Genomic DNA, 27,715 nt, shown 5'->3' on the forward strand with positions numbered 1-27,715 from the left:
CTGGTTGCAATAGTGGGGGACACTCTGGCTGCAATGTGGGACACGCTGGCTGCAATGAGGGACACGCTGGCTGCAATGGGGACACTGACTGGCTGCATCTGATGGGCACTAGTGAGGCTACATTGATCTCTTGTAACATATGTGCAGTTTCTGACCATCTCCTGTACCATGTCCTCTGTCTCTGACCATCTTCTGTACCATGTCCTCTGTCTCTGACCATCTCCTGTACCATGTCCTCTGTCTCTGACCATCTCCTGTACCATGTCCCCAGTCTCTGACCATCTCCTGTACCATGTCCCCAGTCTCTGACCATCTCCTGTATAAAAAAAATGTTTTAAATATGTTTCGGTATTGGTGCTGTTTCGGTTTTCGGCCTAGTGTATTTTTCATTTTCAGTATTGGTTTCGACACCAAAAAACCCATTCGGTGCACCCCTAATTACAAGTTTTCATACTAATATTTGTAATAATACAGTATGCTCTGTAGATATTGCTATAAGCCATTCCAGTGCATTTGCTTCAGTCTTTCAAAATGAGTGCTAATTGGTTGGTTCTGACTTTGCTGTAATCACAGGATAGGCCTATTGTAAAAAGGATCATTTCACCTCATTTCACCACTTTAGATTTGCAGTTTATTGATCAAATTTACTATTAGGCCAGTTGCACAAGGTTGTAATAACTTACTGATGTTTATACTCAGGATCTTGTTGACAGAAAGATCCTGAGTTAAAGTGGTTGTAAACCCTTACAGACCACTTATACCTACATATAAGCCTAGATTAAGGCTTACCTGTAGGTGCAAGAAATATCTCCTAAACCTACACGGTTTAGGAGATGTTTGCAAAAGACAGGCACTGCTGTCTACATTGCATGTGCCGTATATAGCGGCACATAGGTGCACTAAGTGTGCCGCTGCTAACAGCGATCATGCCGTTAGTGGCGGCTCCCACGATGCGCCCGGGAGTGACGTCATCGCGGCTCCAGCAAATCAGCGCCGGAGCCACGTTACCCAGATGTAATATGGACGCTTCGTGGAAGAAGGGACATCTGTGACATCGCTGGCTCCTGTGTCAGGTAAGTGACACATAATGCATAGTACCCCATTATGCTTTACCTTTGCAGGGAAACAAAGAGGAAGTAAAACCCATCAGGGTTTACTTCCTCTTTAAATGTTCCATAAAAAACTTTGCGTAAATTCACGTATGCATATACACGCCTAACATTCTTCACTGCCAGTGCGCTCCAGCATAACATTTTCTATTTTTGTTTTACAGCTCTGTACTTATCACTGTAGTATCACTGATCTTTCTGCCTCTGTGTGCATTGTTCCATAGGCAAAAAGTCGTCTACATTCTGATCAGTGAAAAATGTGGCGTTTTTTACTCATGTGTACAAGAGGCCTTAAAGTTTAAGCACCTACTGCACTAAACCAAGAACATTCTCAGGATGCCATATTCCAATATACTAATTTCATGTTAAATCAATTTTTAACAAAGTTGGAATTTCCTTTTAAAATGGAGCTTTCTTCCACTACTGATGTCAAACCTAAAAATAAAAATGTAATAAATTGCAGTCAATCAGTCTAACATCATGACTGCATTTATTTTCACATTTCAGGCTAAAAGCCTTTTTTCGTGAGTACAGAAAATAACTGTTGATCTTGTTGAAATGCACTAATGAACTAAAGAGAAAGCAAAAATAACTTCATCTTTATTGTGAAAAATACCAGTCCCATCAATCCACCATATAACCGAGATGATAAAACAATACATGTTTAAAATCCAGCTTTAGTGACAACAATGCCTGGCCCCATAAATACAGTGGGAAAAAAGATGTAGTCATGAAGGGACAGGAAGTATGTGTGTGTTTTTTTTTTTTGCACAATCGCCTAGAGGCGATTCAGTTCGCATTGTGCGCTATACAAGTATTTCATTCATTCATTCAATTACTAGGTGAAAATAAATGGGGAAAAAAGTATATTTTTGGAGTTTAGATATGCTTTAACCACTTAAGGACCAGATTCGTTTTGAGATTTTGGTGTTTACAAGTTTAAACTGTTTTTATTTTGCTAGAAAATTACTTGGAACCCCCAAACATTATGTTTTTTTTCTAGCACCCTAGGGCTCTTGTAATATTTTATGTCACACTGTATTTGCGCAGTGGTCTTTCAAGCGTAATTTTTTTGGAAAAAATTCACTTTTTTGAATAAAAACATAAGACAGCAAAATTAGCCCAATTTTTCTATTGTGAAAGATAATGTTACATGGAGTAAATTGATACCCAACATGTCACGCTTCAAAATTGCGCCCGCTCCTGGAATGGTGACAAACTTTTACCCTTAAAAATCTCCTGCATGTTTTAAGTTATTATATGTTATAATTATTGCTCTCGCTCTACCGATCGCGGCGATACCTCACATGTGTAATTTTAACACCGTTTTCATATGCGGGCGCTACTCACGTATGCGTTCACTTCTGTACGCAAGCTCATTGGGATGGGGTGCGTTTAAAAAAAAAAATATTGTTTATTATTATTTATTTTACCTTTTATTTTTAATTTTTACACTGTTTTAAAAAAAAAATGTCACTTTTATTCCTATTACAAGGAATGTAATAGGAATGAACAAGGAATGATTCCCCCTGTCTTGAATTGTATTGTATTGTAATGTCTACCCTAATCTTGTAAAGCGCTGCGTAAACTGTCGGCGTTATATAAATCCTGTATTATAATAATAACAATAATAATAGAAAAAAGAATGACAGGTCCTCTTAAACATGAGATCTAGGATCAAAAAGTCCTCAGATCTCATATTTAGGATAAAATGCAATTAAAAAATTTATAAAAAATTTGTAATTTAAAAAAAATATTTAAATAAAATGGCCCTTTAAGAGCTGTGGGCGGAAGTGACGTTTTGACGTTGCTTTCGGCCCCAGCAATTGTATGGAGAAGGGTGGGGGCCATCTTCCCCTCACTCATCTCCATACCTGACATGAGACAGGACATGATCGCCTCCGCCGCTGCTGACGGCACCGGATCGCAGCAGGAAGGGCCCCTCTCCCGCCACTGATAAAAGTGATCTTGCTGTGAATCTGCTGCAGAGATCACTTTCAACTTGTAGGGGACTGCCCGCTGAAGACAAGGATACTAGAGTTATGGCAGCTAGCTAGCTTTTTCTGCACTTTTACAAATTAAAATCAGTATTCTTTGCTAGAAAATTACTTAGAACTCCTAAACATTATATGTATATTTTTAGCAGAGACCCTAGAGAATAAAATGGAGCTTCTTGCAATATTTTATGTTACACTGTATTTGCGCAGTGGTCTTTCAAGCGCAATTTTTTGGGGGAAAAAATACACATTAATGAATTAAAAAAACAACAGTAAAGTTAGCCCAAGGTTTTTGTATAATGTGAAAAATTGCAGGGCAGTTTACACTGCCATATGCAAACAGCAGGGAGTGTCAATACATTGTTGACACCCCCATTTCAGCTCGCATATCGCAATGCAAACTGACAGTTCAGACATGAATCGGATCACATAGGCGTGAACACCTATGCAATCCGATTCTGGTGCGGACCAAAAAAAGAGTCCTGTGCGAGTTTAGTCCGAATGCGATGCGATTTTAGCCATGCTATCTGGCTGAAATCACATTGCACGGAATCGCATGTGATTTACACTGCAGTGCGGTCAGAATCAGATGCAAACTCGCACCACGCAGCAGTGTGAGCCGGCCCTAAAGGTTTTCACATGAATAAAAGTTGACCATTGTAAACACCCTTGTCAGTGTTAAATAGTTTGGCTCAATCCTCCAACTGCTTCTTTTGCTGCACAGCTTCGTTAAAGAAAGTTGAAAAATATCAGACTTAGGCCGCGTACACACGGGCGGACTGTTCGCCCAACTTTGTCCGTCCAACAGTTTCGGCAAACAGTCCACTCAAAATTAGCATGGACGGACATGGCCACACACGACGAACGAACAGTTTGCTGAAACCGTGCGCGATGACGTGAACGGCACGTACGACGGGACGAAAAATACGACGTCCTATACACTGCATTATAGCTTTCGGCGTGAAAATCCTTTCTGAGCATGCGCGCAACTTTGTTTGACGAACAAGCCTACACACGAGCGGACTGTTCGCTGAAACAAGGTTTCAGCGGACAGTTTTTCGGAAATTCCGAAAAACCTTGTCCGTCAAACTGTCCGCTGAAACTGTCCGCTGAAAGCCCACACACGAGCGGACTGTCCGCCCAAACACTGTTCAGCGGACAAAGTTGGGCGAACAGTCCGCCCGTGTGTACGCGGCCTCACTGGTCAGAGATGGATCAAAATTCTGGCAGTTCAGCAGGGCCAGCAGAATTTGGATCATTGTGTGGCTGCCCATGTCGATCGTTAGATTAACTTCTGTCAGACAAGTTGGAAAACATTTGTTTATCAGTGGCTGCAGCCAATCAGCCATACAACAGGGATTTAGAAAAACAGACTGCTTTGTTACTGCATCATGTATGTTATGCCGCGTACACACGACCAGACTTTTCAACATCAAAAGTCTGACGGAATGATTCCGGCAGACTATTCGATCGTGTGTGGGCTGCAGCGGACTTTTGATTTGCAAAAGTCTTACAGACTTTAGAAATGGAACATGTTTCAAATTTTTCTGCCAGAACTCCGCTGGACCCAGTTCCTACCGAGAAATCCGCTCGTGTGTATGCTAGTGCGACGGACAAAAACCGATGCGAGGGCAGCTATTGGCTACTGGCTATGAACTTCCTTATTCTAGTCCGGTCGTACGTCATCACATTCGAATCCGTCGGACTTTGGTGTGATTGTGTGTGGCCAAGTCTGTTCATTCGGAAAGTCCATCAGAACTCTGTCAGAACTCCGTCGAAAGTCTGTCGGACTTAAGTCCGGTCGTGTGTACGCGGCATAAGTTCTGATTTTGCCTTTAGTACCACTTTAATGTTGCAAACACTATAACAAACTAGTAGATCAAATCTGTATAGCTGACTATTATTTTTGCAATTTTGTGTACATCTTCAAGTGGCTGCTTCGAAAAAGTTTGCATGATTGCACAAAATAATTATCTATCTTAACTGTGGGTGCAGACTGCTACTTTGTTTTCTAGTTTTGGATACAGTGGTAAACAGTTAGGGCCGGTTCACACAGCGAGGCGCGGCGAGGCGTCTCCGACTTGCCTCGCCGCGACCTGCGGGGACCTCAGCGGCGACTTGCAGATGACTTCTGTATAGAAGTCAATGCAAGTCGCCCCCGAAGTCGCCCAGAAGTAGTACAGGAACCTTTTTTCTGAGTCGGAGCGACTCGAGTCGCTCCTCTCAGAACGGTTCCATTGTACAGAACGGGGGCGACTTGCGGGAGCGAGGCGAGGCGAGCCGTGTCGCCTCGCATCGCCTCGCTGTGTGAACCGGCCCTTAGAACCTCTGTCAGGAATTTATTGCTATTTGTGTCCGCACTTCATTAATTTACTCTGATCTTCTTTCCTGATTACCAATGAAAAGTGAAGGGAAATGTACATTGTTCAGCTTTCACCAGGACAGAGAGTTAATCTGGCGATACAATGATCAAGCTTTGTCCAGTTTTTGATGACCTGGCCAAAATTTGAGTAGTGGGTGGCCCTGTTGGTACCCTACCAGCCACTTTCTTGGCCAAACATTGACTGCAGCCAAAGTGCCCACTGTATGCTGACAGCCAAATACACTGGCTGTCAGAATACAGTAGCCTTAGTGGAAGATTTGTCCGTGCACATTGTTTCGTGTGAATTGAGGAATCTGCTATATTTTTTTATTCAGCCTGCGAGCTGAATAAAAAAATCAATATGTGTAGATTCTTAAATGCACAGATAACTGGATATTAACACTTATAGGTAATAAAAGCCAGAGATCACTGATCCAGGAAATATCCAACAGTATTCAGGTGATCAGAAAATCAATTCCCCCCCCCCTGGAGCAAATTGGATCATGCTTTATTGCCTTCCTTTGGATCAGCTCTGAGGTATAGAGTTCTGAAAGTTTTCTATTTCCTATTCATAGATGGTCTTTTTTCAGCCTGAATATATAATGTATAGTTAGCTGTAATCTCTCAGCAGGGATACACGTTTACATGACTGTTGTGAAAGGCAGGAATCACTATAGGCAAATCTAAGTAAAGCAGGCCATATATGCTTCATTATTTTTACGTTCAACCAGGGGGCTTAAAAAAAAAAAGAACAGATAAGATTTCTCCATCTACCCAAATAAAGTGGATGAAGGAATCTCCCCTGCCAGGATATTGTATTTTGTCTCTCTGCTCAGAATACACTGGTCAGTGTCAGAAACCAATTGGCTTCATTCAAAGGTTTTACAGCTTGTCCGTTTTCCAGCTCCACACTGATCGAAATTCAGCCATTTCCTCCTGACCTGGGCAAATTTCGAACTGCCTATGGCCAGCATTGTATAAGATAGAATAGATCAAATCTGGCATCTCTTGATACTCCAAAGGCATGAATCTCCCTTTCAGCCGCTAGACAGCGGTGCCTGTCTTTCGGCAAATATCTCCTAAACCGTGTAGGTTTAATCTAGGCTTACCTGTAGGTCAAAGTGTGTTGTAAGGGTTTACAACCACTTTAAGGTAAGTACATTTCCAAAGATAACAAGTAAATACAAGTGTTACCGACAAATGAGGGTAACCCATTTTTTTTCTTCATGTACTGTTATATCTGTAATGTGGTTTGCATATCGCTGCTTATGTTTTTTTGCTGCTTTATGTAGAGGAATGTACTAATAACAATAAGTTTCCCAGATGCCTTTCTTCATAGTGAAAATCAAAATAGCTTGAGCATTGTGCTGTGAGTGATGTGACCTTGGAGAGCTATAGATGTGAATGAAGACTGCATTGAAAGTTGTTGTCAAATTTAAAATAGGAATGCATTAATAGAAGAAGATGCTATTCTTAAGATCCATGTGCAATGGACCACTAGCTGCAACATATTTTAAAGGACAACTGTACTTAAAAAAACCAAACAAAAAAAAACCTCCTAAGTAGAACTATAGGCACATTTTTTTTTAAAATATAAATAAAAGTAAAGAGAGCTGCGCTGACCATATATATTCAGTACCTAATTGTGCATATATATAGAAAGTGAATGAAAGTTCACAGGATCATTAATTGAAACGATCAGTTCAGCCCATATGGGTAAATGTCCATTGATTATTCATCGTGACAGGTTATTTCACCACACCAAAAGTGCACCTCCACTAGACAGAAAACATGTATCACCCCTGCTTCCCTGCTGGGTCCCTGGTTTGGCGCTCCAGATACTCCTCGGGTGTCACCCCAATGGCTGGGACCCTGGCTTGGCACCTGCTGAAGTTTCCCAATTTCTTTACCATCCCGGTTGGTGAGAATACTGCTCCGGTACTTCAGCTACTCACTGTGGTCCCTGGTAATAAGGTGGTTGGTCCCTTAGTGGCAACAGCTTCCCCTCTACCTCCGACCATGCCAGGTTCTCCGGCCAGCAGAACCGTTACCTCTGGTTGGACTGCAAGCTGCAATCCCAATCCTGTGCTACTCTTGGTTCTGGATAGGCCCTCAGACAGCCTAAAAACCATATGTGCCTGGGATAGGCCCAAGCTCCGGCCTAGCAGCCCAACACACATCCACCCAGACAGCCATCCAGGTGGCACAGAGCACTGATCACCTGACTCCATCCAAATATATAGGTTCTCCCAGCAGGAAAAGGGGCCAAGAAAACCCTTGCCCATTGGCTGTGACACCCCATATACTCCAAATCTGTCCTTACATTGCCTTTATCTTATCCAATGTCACCAAGTACCTGGCCACCCAGCGACAGACGAGAGAAGAAGAGCAGCAATTCCAGACTTGGGGTGAAATCAATTGATCCCTAACAATTCACCAAGGCAACTATACCTATCAGGTAAATTTAGGAGCAACCCTTCCTAGACATCAGACAAAAAAAATGATGACAAAAAGATCAGACAAAAAAAACTGATGAGAAACTGATGAAAAACGAATGAGCAGCCGATGAAAACCTGCTGAAAAAATGATAAAGAAAGAATGAAAACCTGATCCATTTTTTCTTTGAAAAGACATGACTGAACTGATTAAATGAACAGTCCATTTGTGTGAAAGGGGTCTAAGCCTAGGTTCATACTGTTGCGGGATTGAAATCGTGTGAGTTCAGCTGACCTCACATGATGTCCTACCCGCACGTCAGTTCATCTTCATCAGTGATTTGAGAAACCTGTACAGATGTCTATTGAAATCGCACCTGAAGTTGCCAAAAGTAGTACAGAAACTACTTTTGGAAATATTGCGTGCAATAGCCGCCGATTTGAGCTTTGTAATAAATGGCTGTGGTGTAGGAATGCACATTTTAGTAATTTATATAACACAATGGTATGGCTGTCAAATGATTGGATAACCAGTCGTATGCAAGAACTATGACATTTAGGCCTCATGCACACAGGGCGTTAGAAAAAACTAGCTGCAAAGCCACTACCAACACCAGGAAAAAGCAGCTGTAAAACCATACTTTTAGTAACTTTTTGCATTGTCGTCAATGCACGTTTAACCACGCTAGCTTTTATGAGCGATTCTCTGACTCTATTCAAAATCAGTGGTTCCCTATGACAACCCATTGATTTGAATAGAAGTCACACCAGAAGTCAGATCATGATGATCCAACTTGCAAAAATGGAAGAAAAACTGACGTGGGGTTCCTCCTCAAGAGCATATCAGATCCTTCAGTCTGGTATGAAGTTTAAGGGGAATCCCTAGGGGAATCCCTACGCCAAAAAAAAGGCATGGGTTCCCCCCAAAATCCATACCAGTCCCTTATTCGAGTATGCAGAACAGGAAAGGGGGGACAAGCGAGCACTCCCCCAGACCATACCAGACAACATGCCCTCAAAAGGGGGCCCCCAGATCCCGGCCCCCCACCCTATGTGAATGAGTATGGGGTACATTGTACCCCTACCCATTAACTCAAAAAAAAGCATCAAAAATATAAACAGTACTCAGGTTTTTGATAAAGTAATTTATTAAAGCAGCTTCGGCGCCTCTTCTCCTTCCGCTTTCTTCTCCCTCTGGCAATGTCTTCATCCTCCGGTTCTTCTCCCTCCACCAATGTGTTCTCCCACCACCAGTTCTCCTCCCTCTGCTGTCATTTCCCGCTGCTGATTCTCCTCTCTCCGCTGTCTTCTCCCGCCACCGGTTCTCTTTTCTCTGCTGTCTTCTCCCTCTGTTCTTCCTCCCGACATTCTCTCCTACTGTAATGCTGGTTTTATTTTTTTAATCTCCCTCTGGCTGCCAGGGAAATGATAGGGTGGTGATGTCACAAGGGACGAGGCCTCCGGATGATGTCACCGGGTGGCCCCGCCCCATGGCTATATAAGCAATGACACACGATAAAGCATTACAGCGGGAGATGGTGTTGAGAGAACATCAGAGAAAGAACAGAGGAAGAAGACAGTGGAGAGAGGAAACCCGGCAGCAGGAGAATTCATACTCATTCACATAGGGTCTGGGGGCCCCCTTTATCAGGGTTCCAGATTCCGATAAGCCCCCCACCTGCAGATTCCAACAACCAACGGCCAGGGTTGTCAGGAAGATACCTTTTTTTCCATTTTGGAGAGGGTTCCCTTTTAAGATCCTCAGCGCACAAGACTTCTGGTGTGACTTCTATTCAAATCAATGGGTTCTCATAGGGAACCATTGATTTTGACATTAAAAAGGAAAAAAAAAAAAAAACAAGGCTTAACATGGCTGAATCCAGCGTTAAGCTGCGTTTAGCAGCCTTTACCAGCATCAGATGTTTTTGGGCTCTAATGCGGGCTTCAGAACACACAGACCCTGTTTTTTTTTCACAGCTTGAAAATGCCTATGCCACTTACAGCTCCTAAAAAAGCCTGTGTGTGCATGGACACATAGAACATGGAAAGGGGTTTTTAAGCTGCATAACAAAAAAATAAAAAAGTCAGTCACCCCTGACAGCAACTGTGAAAATGTCCTGTGTGCATGAGCCCTTAGTAAGATTAAATTCTGAGCAATTATAAAAATTCAAAAAAATAAGTGGAACTTTGCCTCACAGATATCTACAAACGTAACTGAAGATAGATATGCTGCAGAGTATGTAAATACAGACACACCTTATGTAGGAGCACACGCTTTCCACATGTATACAGGAATAGTTAGAATATATATACAGGCATAAGGTTAAACCTTCAGTTGCAGGAAGCTTTTACTGTATTTATAAGAGAACATGTTTTCCTGCTGGTGTTAAAAAAAACACAAAACAAAAAAATAATTGATAAAACTTTTTTTTTCTCTCTGTGTGGGGTGTGGGAGTGCAGAGTCCAAGACCCTTCACCAGACTACTTGATTCAGGTGTTCAGGCAAAATCATAAGCTCTCCACTTCTCCCCTGCTTATCTTGTTCATCCCCGCCCTGTGTGCTGTGACCTATGCAGCAGAATGTGGATTGGCCACTTCTCAAAGTCAGCTGTAAAAAACGCCCTTCCATGTTTGCTTACTGAGAGGGGCACTGATAACTGCCCCCACCAGCCTCACATTACATTAGCACTAAGCAGAGTATTGTATACATAACATAAATTCTGTTTCACACAGCTTGCCGTTTATTCCCCTTGAAACGTCAGCACCTAATGTGTGAGTAACTTTTTTAAAGAAACTTTGATATTTGTGATAGCATGTACTTTAGTGATTTGTATTTATATATTTGTGTTTACAAAAATACTTCATTTTTAACAGCTTGATAGTCTTAGCAGACCTAGCAGCAATTCCTTTAAATGAGAGCTACAGGCATAACATAATATTAAGTAATAAACCATAGAATGTGACGGTTTTGGATGCACTGTTTGGCTTCTATTTGATTGACAATTTTAGGCTATAAAAACTCTATCAGTCTTCTTATGACACAAAGAAGCTGTTTATAAAGGAAAGTTAGCACAGAATTGTTTAGTAACCAATCAAATGTAACCTCATTTTAATTAAAACATGGATGGTCACTATAAGCAAGAACTAAAAATGTGATCATGTTTATATATATATATATATATATATATATATATATATATATATATATATATATATATATATATATATTTATGATAACCTTAAAAGGTTCTATGCATGTTCTGGACTGTGCTACTGCACAGTTTGTCATTGTAGATCTCTGCAGATGTTTAAAGTTGTAAGCAGAAAGATGAGTAATTGAAATTCAGTGAGGATAGTATAAAATGGCCTTCTAGCAAGCTACATAGTTTATAAGATTTAAAAAAAAGACACAGGTTCATCCGGTAAAGCCTATGTGTGTATAATTTTTTTTCTCTGTAACAATTCCCATAGCCCTGTATATTCTACTTTCCGAGAGAGACATTTAAAAGCTTTTTTGAAGTTTACACGCTCGGTACCATTTTCTGCTCAAACAGTAAAATGGAAAATTGTTTCAAATACTTACCGTAATTTACCTTCCCTGACATCAATACATGGCAGCATACATATTATATAGCTCCGCCCTCTATAAAAGTCTGACTGAGCCATACCTCTATCATTCTCCATATAAAGCACAAAGATCAGAGGGAGGGTTTGTATGCTGCCATGTATTGGCGTCAGGAAAGGAAAAGAAAATTACGGTAAGTATTTGATACAATTTAACATTTTCATAACGCCTACATGGCAGCATACATATGATACTTAATGAACTTTTGAGAGGGAAGATTTAATGCTGCAAACTTAGTTGTTATTTGACAATAGACCTAGAAGCTTAGATTGTTTTCCTCCCAAACTCTACTGTAGTAAGAGCTGCTGGATCCAACCTATAGTGTTTTAGGAATGTATGATGTGATAACCAGCTAGGCGCTTTGCGCAGACTGTCTCCAGAGACGCTCCTGACTGTGCCGCCCAAGAAGAAGACATCGTCCTGGTTAAGTGAGTTCTACCACCTTCCTGAAGATCCTCCCTGGCTGCTCTATTTGCGCAGTGAATAGTTTTTACTATACAAGCAGAGATGGTTCTGGCCGAGGCCTCTTTCCCTTTAATTTTTCCAGAAGGTATAATGAAAAATTTGTCAAAACGTCTGAATGTAGAAGTAGCTTGGAGATAGGCTTTGAGGATTTTTGGAATGTCCAACTCGTGCAGATCAGCATCTGATTCCGCTGAGTAGGCTGAAAGCACCCATTCAATGGAGAGATGAAATATTGATGGCACTTTTGAGACAAAATTATCTATTGGTCTCAGCCCAACCCTGACTTGGAAGAACATGGAATAAGGTTCAGCTGCCCCCAACTCTTGGAGTTCAGACACCCTGCCCCCTGAAGTTATGCCTATTAGGAAAGCTGTTTTTAAGGTGATATTCCATAATGAACAGTCTTCTGTCAGAGCATGAGGAGGGTTTTCTAGAAAATTGAGGACTACTGCCAGGTCCCATTGACGGAACCTATTTCTCGCCATGAATGCTGCTCGAATTTCCAGAATATTTGAAATAAGGCCCTGATCCATGGCTGCGGCCCTAATGGACAATGCTGTTTAGCGTTTCTAGTTCCGTCTACCACTAGAGACTCTGGCTCTTCCGGCTGGTGATCTTGATTGGCTAAGCTAGACAAACTCTCTTCTACTGTATCAGGAAGCCTTCTTGGAAAACCAAGCTTCCATTGAGCCCAGGGGATCATTGGGATACATGAAGCCATCATTTAGAGAAGATTCATGCACTGGGATGCTGACATCATTGGTGCAGCCAATGCCTGTTGGAACTTCTCCCTGATTTTGGGGAGTTTCTAAAGTGGTAAAGAAACTGTGCCCATCTGAGTACTGAATTGGTCCCCTAGGTAGACCATACTCTGTGTAGGCTCCAGCTGGCTCTGGTAATGCCTGTCCCCAATGTAAATCTGGTATGACTGAAGGATCGGGACATGTTGGTAGGCATCCTGAAAGTCCACTGAAATCCTCCAGTCTGATCAAGGTCGAATAACCTGGATTATGGTATGGAGAGACTCCATCTTGAGTCTCTCTATCCGGATCAATTGATTCAGCCTGTGGTCTTGCCAGAACTGGTTCACTTTGAGCCGTCTGGCTCCAACTGCCTTTTGGATGGGCCTGCTTTTAAAAAGGCTTCTGGTTATCCGAGGGAGCCGCAGGGGCCTTAGCTCTCTGCGATCTTATGAAGATTGACTGTGCACCCCTTCTGGAGAGCTTGGATGGGCGAAAGCCTCCGGAATTCCGCTACCTGTTTGGCGCTCCTCTGGCTGGTTGCCCCCTCTGGCATCTGGACATTCGATCTTGGGGCAGAAGACCTGATTTTTCCTCCTGTAACCCTGGGGATAGCAGTCTCCAGTTCTTTGGCCAAACAGCGCCTTCCTATCAAAAGGCAGTTTTACAGCAATTCTGCTTTGAGGATGGGTCAGCCGCCCAGAGTTTTAACCACAATGCTCTTTTGGTTGTGACTGAGCTGAGCATGGCTTTGGAGGACCATCGAATGATGTCTATAGGTGCCTCACCTGGGAAATCCGTCGAGAGTTTTATCTCATCAAGAGCCTTGATGATTTTTTTTTTCTTTTGGCAGCTGTTTTTTGATTGCATACTCCAAGTTCTGCGCCTACACTCGCATATCGCATGCTACGGATGTTAAAGCAACGGCGGGCTTACAAGCACCACCTGCCACGAGGTAAAACTTTTTTAAGTCCATGTCAATGCGTCTATCAAGAATATCGCAAAAGGAGGAAGAGTCTTCTATTGGAAGTATCACATTCTCAGCCAATCTGGTGACTGCCGCATCCACCATTGGTGAGTTACATAAAGGAGCCACATTCTTCTCTGTGAGTGGATACAACTTCTGCAACCTATTGGTTGAGGTGGATTTTCTCTCCCCCTTTTCCCATTCCTCTTGAATAAGGCCTCTTATTTCTGCAATAAGAGGAAAGGTAAGCTACCTGTTTCTTTAGGTTCCTCCTATGGAAGGATTGTTCACACTTGCAGCAGGCTCTGCTATTGCACTGAAAAGCAATATGTGCTTAGGTCACTTTTCAGAGGCATTTGATATTATCACGTAGAGGGGACAAGTGTTCCCACTATGCGATTTTCAAAGAGCGATATGCACGTAATGTTGCAACTCACATGGGGGCAGCCCATTCACTTGGCTGCTGTACGCATGCAAAAAGAGGACGACAAGCTTGGCACAATGTTTTTAAAGGAGCGTTCTCCCACGGGACAATCACAGCAGAATCACATCGCATTGGGTGTGCCCTGAAAGAAGACACCTAATGTGTGTTGTGCAGCGATTGCTGCACAATTTATAATCAGATTGTATGGTGTGGACAGCACTTTTTGCACTAATTTGCACGTTTACTGTTTATGGATGAACTTTTATGGGTATCACTACTCAATATAAATAGGACTGTATTGGTACACCTACACACTTAAAGGTGTACACAAAGGATCATTTGATACTCGGCACTTTATGATAATCTTACACCATTTTCCACTATTTAGTGTTAGTTCAATTATTATTTAATATTTAGCACCTGATGATGATTTTCACGATTTTGCACTATATTGTTTGTTTTAATAATGTGCACAGCAGCAGCTATTTTATTTACTTTATGAATTTATGGTAATGTGTTGCGCATTTCTTGAAAATAATTTATTTGCGTAGTTTGCACAGTAGCAGTTTACACATCGGCTAAATAATTGCATGCACAGCAGCAATTTGCACTAGGACTCATTAGTATTGGTATAATTATTGATTTATTGCACTTTATCTATGAGGTAGAATACATATCAAACAAGGATATTCCATCTTTGTAGTAATATATGATATATAGTTTGCGCTGATCAACTTTTTTATTTAGCATAACAGTAAAAATGGCTTTTGTACTTTTGTAAATGACATAAAATCGTAGAATCGCACGGCAGTGCAGCACGTCTCACTGCTGTACATTATTATTATTATTATACAGGATTTATATAGCGCCAACAGTTTACTTAGCGCTTTACAATATAAAAAGGAGACAATATAGTTAGAATACAATAAAATACAAAAGAATTAAGAGGGCCCTGCTCAGAAGAGCTTATAATCTAATAGGATGGGGCAGGTGGTACAAAATGTTGTAACTGTGGGGAATGAGATGATGGAAGTGGTAAAAGATTAGTTGGAGACGTGATAGGCTTTCCTGAACAGATGAGTTTTCAGGTGATCGCCGGAAGGTAGCAAGAGTAGGGGATAGCCAGACAGGTTGAGGTAGCGAGTTCTAGAGGAAGGAAGAGGCTACGGAGAAATCCTGGAGACCAGCATGGGAGGAGGAGACAAGAGAGCTTGAGAATAGGAGGTCTTGGGAAGAGCAGAGAGGACGATTTGGGTGATATGTGGAGACAAGATTAGTGATGTAGCTCGGGGCAGAGTTGTGAATGGCTTTGTATGTTGTGGTTAGTCTTTTTAATTTAATTTGCTGGGTGATTGGGAGCCAGTGTAGGGATTGGAGGAGAGGGTTGGCAGACACTGAACGGTTGATAAGGTGTTTAAGTCTGGCAGCAGCATTCATGATAGACTGAAGAGGGGATAGCCTATGGAGAGGCAGGCCAATGAGAAGGAAGTTGCAATAGTCAAGGCGAGAGATAACAAGGGAGTGAATGAGGAGCTTGGTGGTTTCATTTGAGGCGAATTTTAGAGATGTTACGGAGGTGAATTCTACAAACTTTTGACAAAAATTGGACTTGAGGCTGAAATGACAAGTCAGAGTCTAGGATTACACCCAGTACCATGGTGTGAGGGGAGGGACTGATAGTTGCATTGTTGATTTTTATTGAAAAGTCATGGAGGGGGGCACAGGCAGGGGGGAATATTAATAGCTCAGTTTTAGAGAGATTTAGTTTAAGGAAGTGCTGCAACATCCATGCTGATATTTCAGTTAGTAAGTTAGTAATGCGAGAGGAGACTGAAGGAGTGAGGTGAGGAGTAGACAGATAGATTTGGGTGTCATCGGAGTATAAGTGGTATTGAAAGTGGTATTGAAAGCCGTGGGCGGTTATCAGCCAAAAACTGATAGCATGTTCTCAGTTTTCCAGACGGAAAAACTTTCTATCGGAAATTCCGATTGCGTGTATGCAATTCCGACACGCCAAAAATCACGCATACTCACACTCAAATACTATTGGCTACTGGCTATTGAACTTCCTTTTTCTAGTCCCATGTTACGTGTTGTACGTCACTTTGTTCTAAATGATCGGAATTTGGTGTGACCGTGTGTAGGCAAGACAGCTTGAGCGGAATTCCATCGGGAAAACCATCAGAGCTTTTTCCGACAAGAATTCCGATCGTGTGTACGCGGCATAAGACTAAAACTAAATTTAAATTTGACTTCAAGATTAACACTGGTCTGTAGTGCATGTTCATATCTTATTACGTTAAATAATAACATTTTTCACTCCAGCGGTATATAATGAGTTTGGAAGTTGTAGAGAAATGTTAACTAATGCATTACAATTTAATTACACCCATTCAATTTTGAGACGACTAAAATGTACTGGAGATTTTAGTCGACTAAAACGTAGGACATTTTAGTCAAATAAAATGTACTGGAGATTTAGTCGACTAACTATGTCTAAAACAATTGCAGAAGACTAAAATGGGACTTAGACTAAAACGAAATAAAAATTTGCTGCCAAAATTAACACTGGCCCTTATTAACCTTTTTTTTTGGTACACTGCACTGATGAGCTTTAAAGTGGAGGGCCAGTTATAAAAAAAAAAAAAAAAAAAAGTCAGCAGCTGCAAACACTGCAGCTGCTGACTTAATAAACACACTCACCTGTCCAGGGCGCCCGCGATGTCGGCCGCCCGAGGCCGACCCGTCCCTCGGCTCTCGGGTCCCGGCGCCGCCATCCCTTGTAAGGGAAACAGGCAGCGGAGCCTTATGGCTTCACTGTCCGTTTCCTACTGCGCATGCGCGAGTCCCGCAGCTACTGCGCATGCGCGAGTCCCGCAGCGCTTTCTGAATGGGACGCGCTGTGTTCTGGAACACACAGTTCCCAGAACACAGCGCGACTCATTACCCAGAAGGCGCCGCGACGAAGACAGAAGACAGAAGATCTCCGCGGAGGAGGAAGAGGAAGATTAGGAGAAAGTGCCTAGCAACAGGCATTTCTGGTAAGTAAAAAAAAAAATTTTTTTCATTTTTTTTTTTTTTTAGATTTTTTGTAATTTTTAACATTTTTTTGTTTTTCAGGGTGGCCCTCCCCTTTAAATTCCTGGTTAGCTGTTTCGAAATACAGCGAGTTCCTTGCTTTCTGTCACATACTGAAAGCCTGAAGTGAACAAATATGGGTACTATGAAGATTTTCATAGGCACCAATCATATTTCAGACCCTTTTTGGAAGTTTAAATTAGATTGGTGGTACAGGAAGCAAAGGGAGAACACACAAAGCTTACTGCTTTTCCCAGCAGTTTTTTTCCCCTTATTATACACTGGGGCTAATCATGTGATAAAATACCTGTCAGAACCTCCGTTTTGGCACTTAGGAAAAAGATAGTGGCCAGAATGCATATGTCATTCACAGCATTGGAATATAACATTTGCTAAAATGTTTTCCACATATATACAAATTGAACTTCTCTTTAAACAGACTTCAAAAAGCTGATTTTCTTGTTGTGGGAAATGGCACATAAACTGTCTCTGTTGCCATATTTTGTGGCACTACTCTGCGGCCAAAGTTGGAATTACAGCATGCACTGAGCAACCAAACATCTGACACACCTGAAAGATGGTATGGTAGGGAGCTCCAGGCCAAAACACAACAGACTCCAAAAATGATTGTAACTTCTTCACTTTTGTCTGCCTGTAAAAGGTATTTTTTGCATATAGCTAACGTATACAGTTCTTGCAATGATATATTTAACAGATCAAAGGGAAGAAAATAAAAGAACTTAAATGTTGCCCAGAACTATTTAACGCGTTTCTTTTTTTTTTATACATGAGCCCTGCAACTGGCAGAAATCATGCAATTAGTAAAAGGGTCTCACGAATCTGTAACAATATGTTATTGGGTTTCTTGTCCAGTAGTTCCTTTACCAAAATAAATGTTTGAAACATGCCAGGATAGAAATATTAGAAGTTCCTACTATCAGACGGTCAGAAGTCACGTGACATATGCCATTTGTTGGCCCAAACACTTTCTGTCCTCAGGCATTGTCTTTCCTCATCTCAGTCCAGCTATACACAATTTGAACCATTAATGGGCAGGCTGAATGTACCAAGTTGATCAATTGATCAACTTGGATAACAACCAGCCTGCAGTATTCTCTTGCCATTATCGCTAGTGACTGCTATAGCAGCTAGTGATAATCACTGTCTTCTCTCGGGGAGGACTGCTTCCCCTGTCGGGAGAAGACAATTGCTCGGCAGGAGGGATTCCCTTGTCAGCACTGTCTGTGTTGATGGGGGAATCAAATTCACACTGTGTATGGCCTGCCTTAGTGTGCTAGTCACTTTGAAAAAAGACACAAGTGCATCTTGTTCTGCCAGTAGAAAAAATAAATACATACTGTATGCACAATCCTGTACCCACAGTTGATCCAGAGGAAGGCAAAAAAACCCTATGAAGCATTATGCAATTTGCTCCAGTGAGGGGCAAAAAAAAAATCTTCTTGATCCCCCTGAAGGCAATTGGATTTTCCCTGGATCAAGCTCTGGTGTTATTACCTATAAATGTTAATATAAATTTATATTTCAGATATTTCTTATCCGACCATAATTCTAATCAGCACCTTTGGATTTTCTTATTTAAGAGTATGGCCCTGTCTTATGCTATTTATGGAATGTGTTTTAAATATTTTTAATATGCATTTTTGTATTGTAGTAGGAAATCCAGAAAGTGTTAAAATGTTTTTATTTTTTATTTTTAAATGATGATGTTTACACATGCAGTTGTTATATAGGAGTGGCACAGCTTTTGTCTATAAAGAGTACTTTGCAGCGGTGGTGTTCCTGTTTAAGGACATTGCAACCAACCATGATATTTCTCTTTTGGGTATAAAGGGATTGTCACATCCCCTTATAATGCACAGAGAAAGTGCACAGATGTACCACCATGCAGCGTACCTGCAAGATATCAAAAGTTAATAGATATTTCCATTTAGGGTAGGCCAATATTTTAGCCATGTTAGTAAGGATCAGAAATAACTTATTGCCAACATGGGAGATGTTCTGATAAACTTTACTCCTTTGGTCTCCGCGACTGTGCTCTTTATTGGCTCTCATCTTACCCATTTCACTGCACCTTCGGTGTCACTTACAAGTCTACTTCCTTCTTTCCTCTTCCCTTATTCGTTGGGGTCCCCAAAGTCTTGTTTTTAGACCTCTCATATTGTCAATCTACACCTCCTCCCTGGGTCAGCTGATGGCCTCCCATGGCTTTCAGTATCATTTCTACACTGATGACACCCAAATCACGCATCACTAATTTACTGACTGACATTTTAACCTGGATGTCACACCACTTCCTCAAACTCAACCTGTTCATAGTGAGCTCATAATATTTTCTCCCCGCATGTGCCCCTTCCCCTGACTTCTCTGTCAAGATCAATAGCATAACCATGAACCCATCCCCGCATGTCAGGGTGCTAGGTGTAATCCTGGACTCTGAACTCTCCTTTTGGCTACACATCCAATCCCTGTCCAACATCTCCAAAATACACTGCATCCTAACAAATGACACCACAAAGCTGCTAATGAACTCTCTGGTTATCTCTTGCCTCGACTAATGCCTCCACATTGGCTTACATTTACATAGGCTACCCCCCTTCATTTCAACACGCATGCTTCTGACAGACTTATCCATCTTACCAACCATTCAGTGTCTGACTCCTCTCTCTGCCAATCCCTCCATTGACTTTCACCCACCCAACAAATTAAATTCCAAATACTAACAGTAGCTTACAAACCCATCCACTACTTGGCCCACAGCTACATCACTAACCTAGTCTCAAAAGACCTGCTGCTCTCTAGTTCCTTTTGTCACCTCCTGCCATGCTCATCTCCAGGACTCCTCTCAAGCCTTTCCCATCCTATGGAATTCCCTACCCCAATCTGTCCAACTAACTCCTACTCTGCACTTTTAGGCGATCCCTGAAAACATTTCTCTTCAGAGAATCCTATCCTGCCTCCACCTAACAACTGTACTTTTATTTTCTCCATCAGCCCACCCCCCACAACTATTAACTTGTGTATCACTTGATCCTCCCTTTTAGATTTTAAGCTCTGTCTGGCAGGGCCCTCTAAATCCTCCTGTATTGAATTGTATTGTAACTGTACTGTCTGCCCTCATGTTGTAAAGCACTGTGCAAACTGTTGGCGCTATATAAATTCTGTATAATAATAATAACCCACACTATCTCTCATGTCTTGCTCAGGTTTTAAAAATAAGTCATGATGGTGGAATCTGCATCTGAATCAATTCGATCGACTCCAACCAGTCAGAATGGAGTAAGCAGTCTTCCCAATCAGTCTGAAGGAGGTGGAGCACGAGAGGCCAATGCAAGTGGAGAAACAAATGGAGAGTTAAGTACAGCGGAGCTTCTACACTTCCAGCAGCAACAGGTAAAAAAAAGCATGTTAAGGCCAGGTTTACACTGATGCAGTGCAATTTAAATGAGTCTTCTAGTGCGATTTCTAGGAGCACGTCCAGTGCAAGTTGATGCAGTTCAACTGCAATTCCAATTTTGCATGCAGTTTGAATACAGCTGCTCTTTGAATTTATACCCTGGGGTCTCTCTTTTTCTCTCTCCCTCTCCCCCTCTCTCCCTCCCTCCCTCTCTCAGCAGAGACTTGCAGAAAAGGCACTGTATTTGCCTTATCTTTGAACAGATAAGCATTTGACATGTAATTTACATTAAAATCTAAAATTGCACTGCTCTAAAGATGCTGAGGACCCTGCATATATGTGAACAGCCTCCATAGAAATGATTGTTTTTCACTTGTCGTGTGATTCAATGCGTTCTGGAACGCATCTAAAATCGCATTATTGTGAACCAGGGCTAAGACTAGCATAATATTGTAAACACATTTGAGCTTTACTTTAAATGTAAGTTTCAAAACAAAGTAAGCCACATCAGCAAGACTGAAGTCATAATTCATAGATTTTTCTCCAGTAATCTGAAATCTGGCTGCTACTGATTATCACATTTTGCCCCTTAATCCTTCACTTTTCACTGTAAATTTTTGGCTTTGTGAGGTAGACTTATGTAAGAAAATTCAAGCAAATTCCTGCTTTTATGACTTTACTATGTACCTGATTGACCACGTGTTTCTATTATAATTCATTTCACATGTGTTAAATGTTACAAGTCGCATAACATTGCTGGTATTTTTGTAATGCATTGTGGGTGATTCTGCCCAATCTGCATGAACTTCTAGAATCAAGGTAGCATTCTTGTATTACTATTTACAGAAAAGTTGCACCTTCTCAACTTGCAACCATAGCAAAGCAGAAACACATATTGTGCATAACATATATAGTAAGACATTTAGTAAATATTTACCCTGGATCACTTCAGCCATACAACAGTTACTGTAATGGCTGTATACACATAGCATACCGATTTAAAGTAGGGCTTTATAGTTTCACAGTACTATTTAAATTGAAAAAGATAAATCTACACCAGTTTAAACCTATTATAAAATCCAGCAGGTTTTGGTCCAAACCCCTGGTTAGCAATGGCTAGTTTGGCTTTTCTCTTCTTATTCCACAATTTAATTAGACCTTTTCCCTGAATATTATATCATTCAAAATTATAACTTTGACTACCATTAGCTTCAGGAAAATGTGTCTATAAGCAAAACTTTATTTTTATTTTTTAGGATGGGGTGGGGGGATTAGACCTTCTATCAGTATATTACTCCCATTGGAGGCTTCCTTCAATTCCTGTCTGGTAAAAAGGATTTATTTTTTAGGTATCTTTTTCCATACAAAACAAAACCATTTTTTTAACGTTCCATTATAGGTAAGACTTTCCACTCCTTTTAATTTAGATTATAACCTTTCTGTTTTCAAATCGTTTCTGTCTGTTTTAACAATATACTACCCAAAACTTCAATCCATTTTTAAGATCTGACACTGCAAATAATTCATATAGGATCAATGGTATACTGGCATTACATTTTAATATATATCAGATATATGCTAAGACTTAAATGTTTTTGCATACTGCATAGTTCATTATTCGCCAATATTTACAGTGGTGTGAAAAAGTGTTTGCCCCCTTCCTCATTTCCTGTTCCTTTGCATGTTTGTCACACTTAAGTGTTTCGGAACATCAAACCAATTTAAACAATAGTCAAGGACAACACAAGTAAACACAAAATGCAATTTGTAAATGAAGGTGTTTATTATTAAAGGTGAAAAAAAATCCAAACCATCATGGCCCTGTGTGAAAAAGTGATTGCCCCCTAAACCTAATAACTGGTTGGGCCACCCTTAGCAGCAACAACTGCAACCAAGCATTTGCGATAACGTGCAATGAGGCTTTTACAGCGTCCTGGAGGAATTTTGGCCCACTCATCTTTGCAGAATTGTCCTAATTCAGTTACATTAGAGGGTTTTCGAGCATGAACGGCCTTTTTAAGGTCATACCACAACATCTCAATAGGATTCAGGTCAGGACTTTGGCTAGGCCACTCCAAAGTCTTCATTTTGTTTTTCTTCAGCCATTCGGTGGTGGACTTGCTGGTGTGTTTAGGATCATTGTCCTGCTGCAGAACCCAAGTTTGTTTCAGCTTGAGTACACGAACAGATGGTCGGACATTCTCCTTCAGGATCTCTTGGTAGACAGCAGAATTCATAGTTCCTTTTATCACGGCAAGTCTTCCAGGTCCTGAAGCAGCAAAACAGCCCCAGACCATCACACTACCACCACCATATTTTACTGTTGGTATAATGTTCTTTTTATGAAATGCAGTGTTCCTTCTACGCCAGATATACTTGGACACACACCTTCCAAAGAGTTCCACTTTTGTCTCATCGGTCCACAGAATGTTGTCCCAAAAGTCTTGGGGATCATCAAGATGTGTTGTGGAGAAATTGAGACGAGCTTTGATGTTCTTTTTGCTCAGCAGTGGTTTTCTCCTTGGAACTCTGCCATGCAGGCCATTTTTACCCAGTCTTTTCCTGATGGTGGAGGCATGAACGCTGACCTTAACTGAGGCAAGTGAGGCCTGCAGTTCCTTGGACGTATCGCAAACGCTTGGTTGCAGTTGTTGCTGCTAAGGGTGGCCCAACCAGTTATTAGGTTTAGGGGGCAATCACTTTTTCACACAGGGCCATGATGGTTTGGATTTTTTTTCACCTTTAACCCCCCTGGCGGTGTTCCCGAGTCTGACTCGGGGTGGATTTTTCATACCAAAAGCGGTATCCCCGAGCCAGACTCGGGACTGCATCGCTGGATCCAGGAGGAGGTTTACTTACCTTCTCCCTCGGATCCAGCGTTGTCTCCCCGCTGTACGAGCGAGCCGTGTCTCGCTCGATGCATTACATCGCCGATCTCCGTGCCCTGCGAGCGTTGCGACGCACGGGCACGGAGATCGGCGCCAAATTCAAAAAGTGAAACAAACAGTAAACATACAGTATAATGTAATCTTACAGATTACATTGCTGTATGTAAATATTTGACATCCCCGTTGTCCCTAGTGGTCTGCCCAGTGTCCTGCATGCACTTTTATATAATAAAAACTGTTCTTTATGCCTGGAAACTGGAGATTGTCCATAGCAACCAAAACTGTCACTGTACATCAAAAATGATTTTAGACCAGCTAGAAAACAGCGATAATAAATTAGAATCACTCGCAGAATTGAGCGATAGCGATTTGTGGGGAGATCCGTCATCAAATACTGAAAAGTAATGACAGTGACAATTCTGCAACTGAGCAAATTTCAGTGTTTTTGATTTGATTACATTATTGAATAATTTTTATTATTGTTATATTATTATTTGGTACAATTATTTATAATTATTTATTATATTATAATTTATGATTAAATTTTTCAAACTTTATCATACCCGGGATGTCTGCTAGACTCTGGTTTGGACAGATTTAAGAGAGTTATTCCTAAGAATTGCAGGACTACAATATAAAACGCCAAATTTTCATGCAAAATAATGGTACCGCTTTTAGCACCTAAAATCCAAAATAATCGTACCGCCAGGGAGGTTAATAATAAACACCTTCATTTACAAATTGCATTTTGTGTTTACTTGTGTTGTCCTTGACTATTGTTTAAATTGGTTTGATATTCCAAAACACTTAAGTGTGACAAACATGCAAAGGAACAGGAAATGAGGAAGGGGGCAAACACTTTTTCACACCACTGTATATTTGTTAAACCATTTCAAAAGCCTTTGCTTTCAGTCCTTTAACCACCTAAATACCAATCAACTTGCCCTTCAATACCAGGCCATTTTTCCAGTTCCAGTGCTTGATTTGTTTGACTGACAATTACAGATAGCGCTTCCTTTTGGGGTATTTCCTAATCATTGTTTTTTTTAATTATTATTATTTACTAAAAATGCTAAACATGTCTGTTATGAAACCTATCAAATAAAAATGTATAAATATATAGGTGCCCCTTCCCCTGACTTTTCTGTCAAGATCAATGATACAATATGAGTCCGTCCCCACATGCCATGGGGTAACCCTGAACTTTCCTTTCAGACCCACATCCAATCCCTGTCCAAATCATTCCACCTCAACCTCCACAACATCTCCAGAATACACCCCTTCTTCACTAAGCTTCTAATTCACTCCCTAGTTATCACTCGCCTCAGCTACTGCAACTCCCTCCTCATTGGATTACCTTTACATAGGCTATTCCCCCTTCAGTCCATCATGAATGCTGCTGCCAATCCCTCCACTGGCTTACAGTCACCCAACATTTAAAATTCAAAGTACTAACTACAACTACTTACAAAGCCATCCACAACTCTGCCCCCAGCTACATCACTAACTGTCTCAAAATATCAACTAAGCTACTCTCTTCAGTCCTCCCAAAACCTCCTGCTCTCTTGTCAGCTCCTCCCATGCTTACTTCCATGATTTCTTCCGAGCTTCTCCAATTTTTTGGCACTTCCTACCCAAATCTGTCCCACTGTCTCCTAATCTATCCATCTATAGATGATCCCTGAAAACCCCTCTCTTTAAGCAAGCCTATTCTGCTTCTAACTGAGGCACTGTTTTTTTACTTTCTCCATCAGCTCACCCCCCACAGGTTTTACCTTTTGCATCAATTGACCCTTCCTCTTAGACTTTAAGCTCCAACAAGCAGAGCCCTCTGATTCCTCTTACCAATACCATACCAATTGTATTGTAGCTGTAACATCTGCCTTTCATTGTAAAGAGATGTGCTAAATAAATCTTGTATAATAACTAATATATATATATATATATATATATATATATATATATATATATATATATATATATTTTTTTTTTTGTATAAATAAAATAACATCAGATGAAATGTATAAAAAGGCCACTTTTTGTGATATCCCAAGGTAATCTTTTTATTTTGCCACAATTTTTTGGAAAAAAAGAAACATGCATTTGAAGTGATTAAGGTGTACGTAGCCTTTAAAAGTTGCAAATTTTATTAGTGGATGAAATTGCACTGTGTTTAATAGCATGATGTCATTGATAAACCGAGAATACTTAAAACACACCCAGAACGATTCCACACTTGTTATTGGTCAGTGGCATTTGAAAACCCGATCTTTGGTCATCAGTGGCATTTTAACCTGCACCCCATCATTGGTGTTCGGTGTAATTTCATTCAGTACAACCCTCCGCCCCCCCCAATCATCATCCCACTTAAAAACAATCCCACAAAATTGGTAATCAGTGGCACTTTACTTCACCTCCCCTTCCTTCACTGCATTGTCCATCTCATTAATGTAATGCTTTAATATTGTTTTAGCTTAACCACTTGCCGACCGCCGCACCACGATGTACGTCGACAGAATGGCACGGGCAGGCATAAGGGCTTACATGTACGTCCTTGCCTGCCCGCCGGTCGGGGGCCCGATCGGGCCCCCGCCCGGTGCCTGCGGCGGTCGGTATTCGTTCGGGAGCGATCCCGGACGAGGGGACGGCCATTCATTCATGGCCACCCCCTCGCGATCGCTCCCGACGAATGAAAATGTCCCGTGACATCATTTCCTCTCCTGTAATGTAAACACAGGAGACGAAGTGATGTATTCTCTCCTCCGTGTCGGTATTTTTCGTTCCGGCACCGAGGAGAGAGGTTCGGTGAGTTGCACCAACACACCACACATACAGTAGAACATGCCAGGCACACTCACACCCCCCCGATCACCCCCCAATTACCCCTGCCCCCCCAGTCACAGTGACACCAATTGCTTTTTTTTTCTTTTTTTTTTTTTTTTGCATTGGTGTCATTTGTGACTGTAATAACTGTTAGGGCAGTTAGGGTTAGCCCCCTTTAGTTCTAATGTGCCCCCCTAACCCCCCCAATAAAGGTTTAACCCCGTGATCACCCCCCGTCGCCAGTGTCACTAAGGCTGGGTTCACATTGCAGCGGTTTATGAGAACGAATGTGATTCGCACCGCACTGCAGTGCAAATCACATCCGATCTCTGTGCGATTCGAGTTCAGCCATACAGATAGTATGGCTGAATTCGTGTCGCACCCGCCGCACCCGCCGCAAATTCGCACGGGACCCTTTTTTTGGCCCGCAGCAGAATCGGATCGCATGGGTGTTCACACCATGCGATCCGAGTTTGCAGATCGCACTGCGATATGCGAACTGATCTGGCGGTGTCATTAACATTTCACTGACACTCCCAGCAGTTCGCATAGGGCAGTGTGAACTGCCGCCGGGAGGCATGCGATGCGGGAACCCGCCGCGGATTCATGGCGTTCCCGCATCGCTCCAGTGTGAACCCAGCCTAATAAGCGATAGTTTTTCTGATCGCTGTATTAGTGTCACAGGTGACGCTAGTTAGGCAGGTAGGTATTTAGGTTCGCCGCAGCTTTTTATAGCGCCAGGGACCCCCATATACTACCGCATAAAGCCCCCTGATTGCCCCCTAGTTAACCCTTTCACCAGTGATCACCATATAACTGTTACAGGTGACGCTGGTTGGTTAGTTATTTTTTTATAGTTTCAGGGCACCCGCCATTTATTACCTAATAAAGGTTTAACCCCCTGATCACCCGACGGGTGTCATTTGTGACTGTAATAACTGTTAGGGCAGTTAGGGTTAGCCCCCTTTAGTTCTAAGGTACCCCCCTAACCCCCCCAATAAAGGTTTAACCCCGTGATCACCCCCCGTCGCCAGTGTCACTAAGGCTGGGTTCACATTGCAGCGGTTTATGAGAACGGATGTGATTCGCACCACACTGCAGTGCAAATCACATCCGATCTCTGTGCAATTCGAGTTCAGCCATACAGATAGTATGGCTGAATTCGTGTCGCACCCGCCGCAAACTCGCACGGGACCCTTTTTTTGGTCTGCAGCAGAATCGGATCGCATGGGTGTTCACACCATGCGATCCGAGTTTGCAGATCGCACTGCGATATGCGAACTGATCTGGGGGTGTCATTAACATTTCACTGACACTCCCAGCAGTTCGCATAGGGCAGTGTGAACTGCCGCCGGGAGGCATGTGATGCGGGAACCCGCCGCGGATT

At 41.8% G+C, this 27,715-nt stretch overlaps 1 protein-coding gene across 3 annotated transcripts in view; it reads left to right on the forward strand.

Annotated features, from left to right (window-relative positions):
* The window catches only part of FOXP4 (forkhead box P4), a 123,566-nt gene that overhangs the window by 38,723 nt on the left and 57,128 nt on the right, over positions 1-27,715 (forward strand). For all 3 annotated transcript variants that reach the window (XM_077481361.1, XM_077481362.1, XM_077481363.1), the window contains exon 2: positions 20,427-20,613. In XM_077481361.1, the coding sequence (XP_077337487.1) occupies positions 20,443-20,613 (171 nt within the window). In that variant the 5' untranslated portion in view covers positions 20,427-20,442. The remainder of the gene's footprint in view (positions 1-20,426; positions 20,614-27,715) is intronic.

This window comes from Lithobates pipiens, unplaced genomic scaffold, assembly GCF_037356315.1.
Source record: "Lithobates pipiens isolate NorthernLeopardFrog02 unplaced genomic scaffold, aLitPip1_a1.2 Scaffold_16, whole genome shotgun sequence".
Lineage (NCBI taxonomy): Eukaryota > Metazoa > Chordata > Amphibia > Anura > Ranidae > Lithobates > Lithobates pipiens.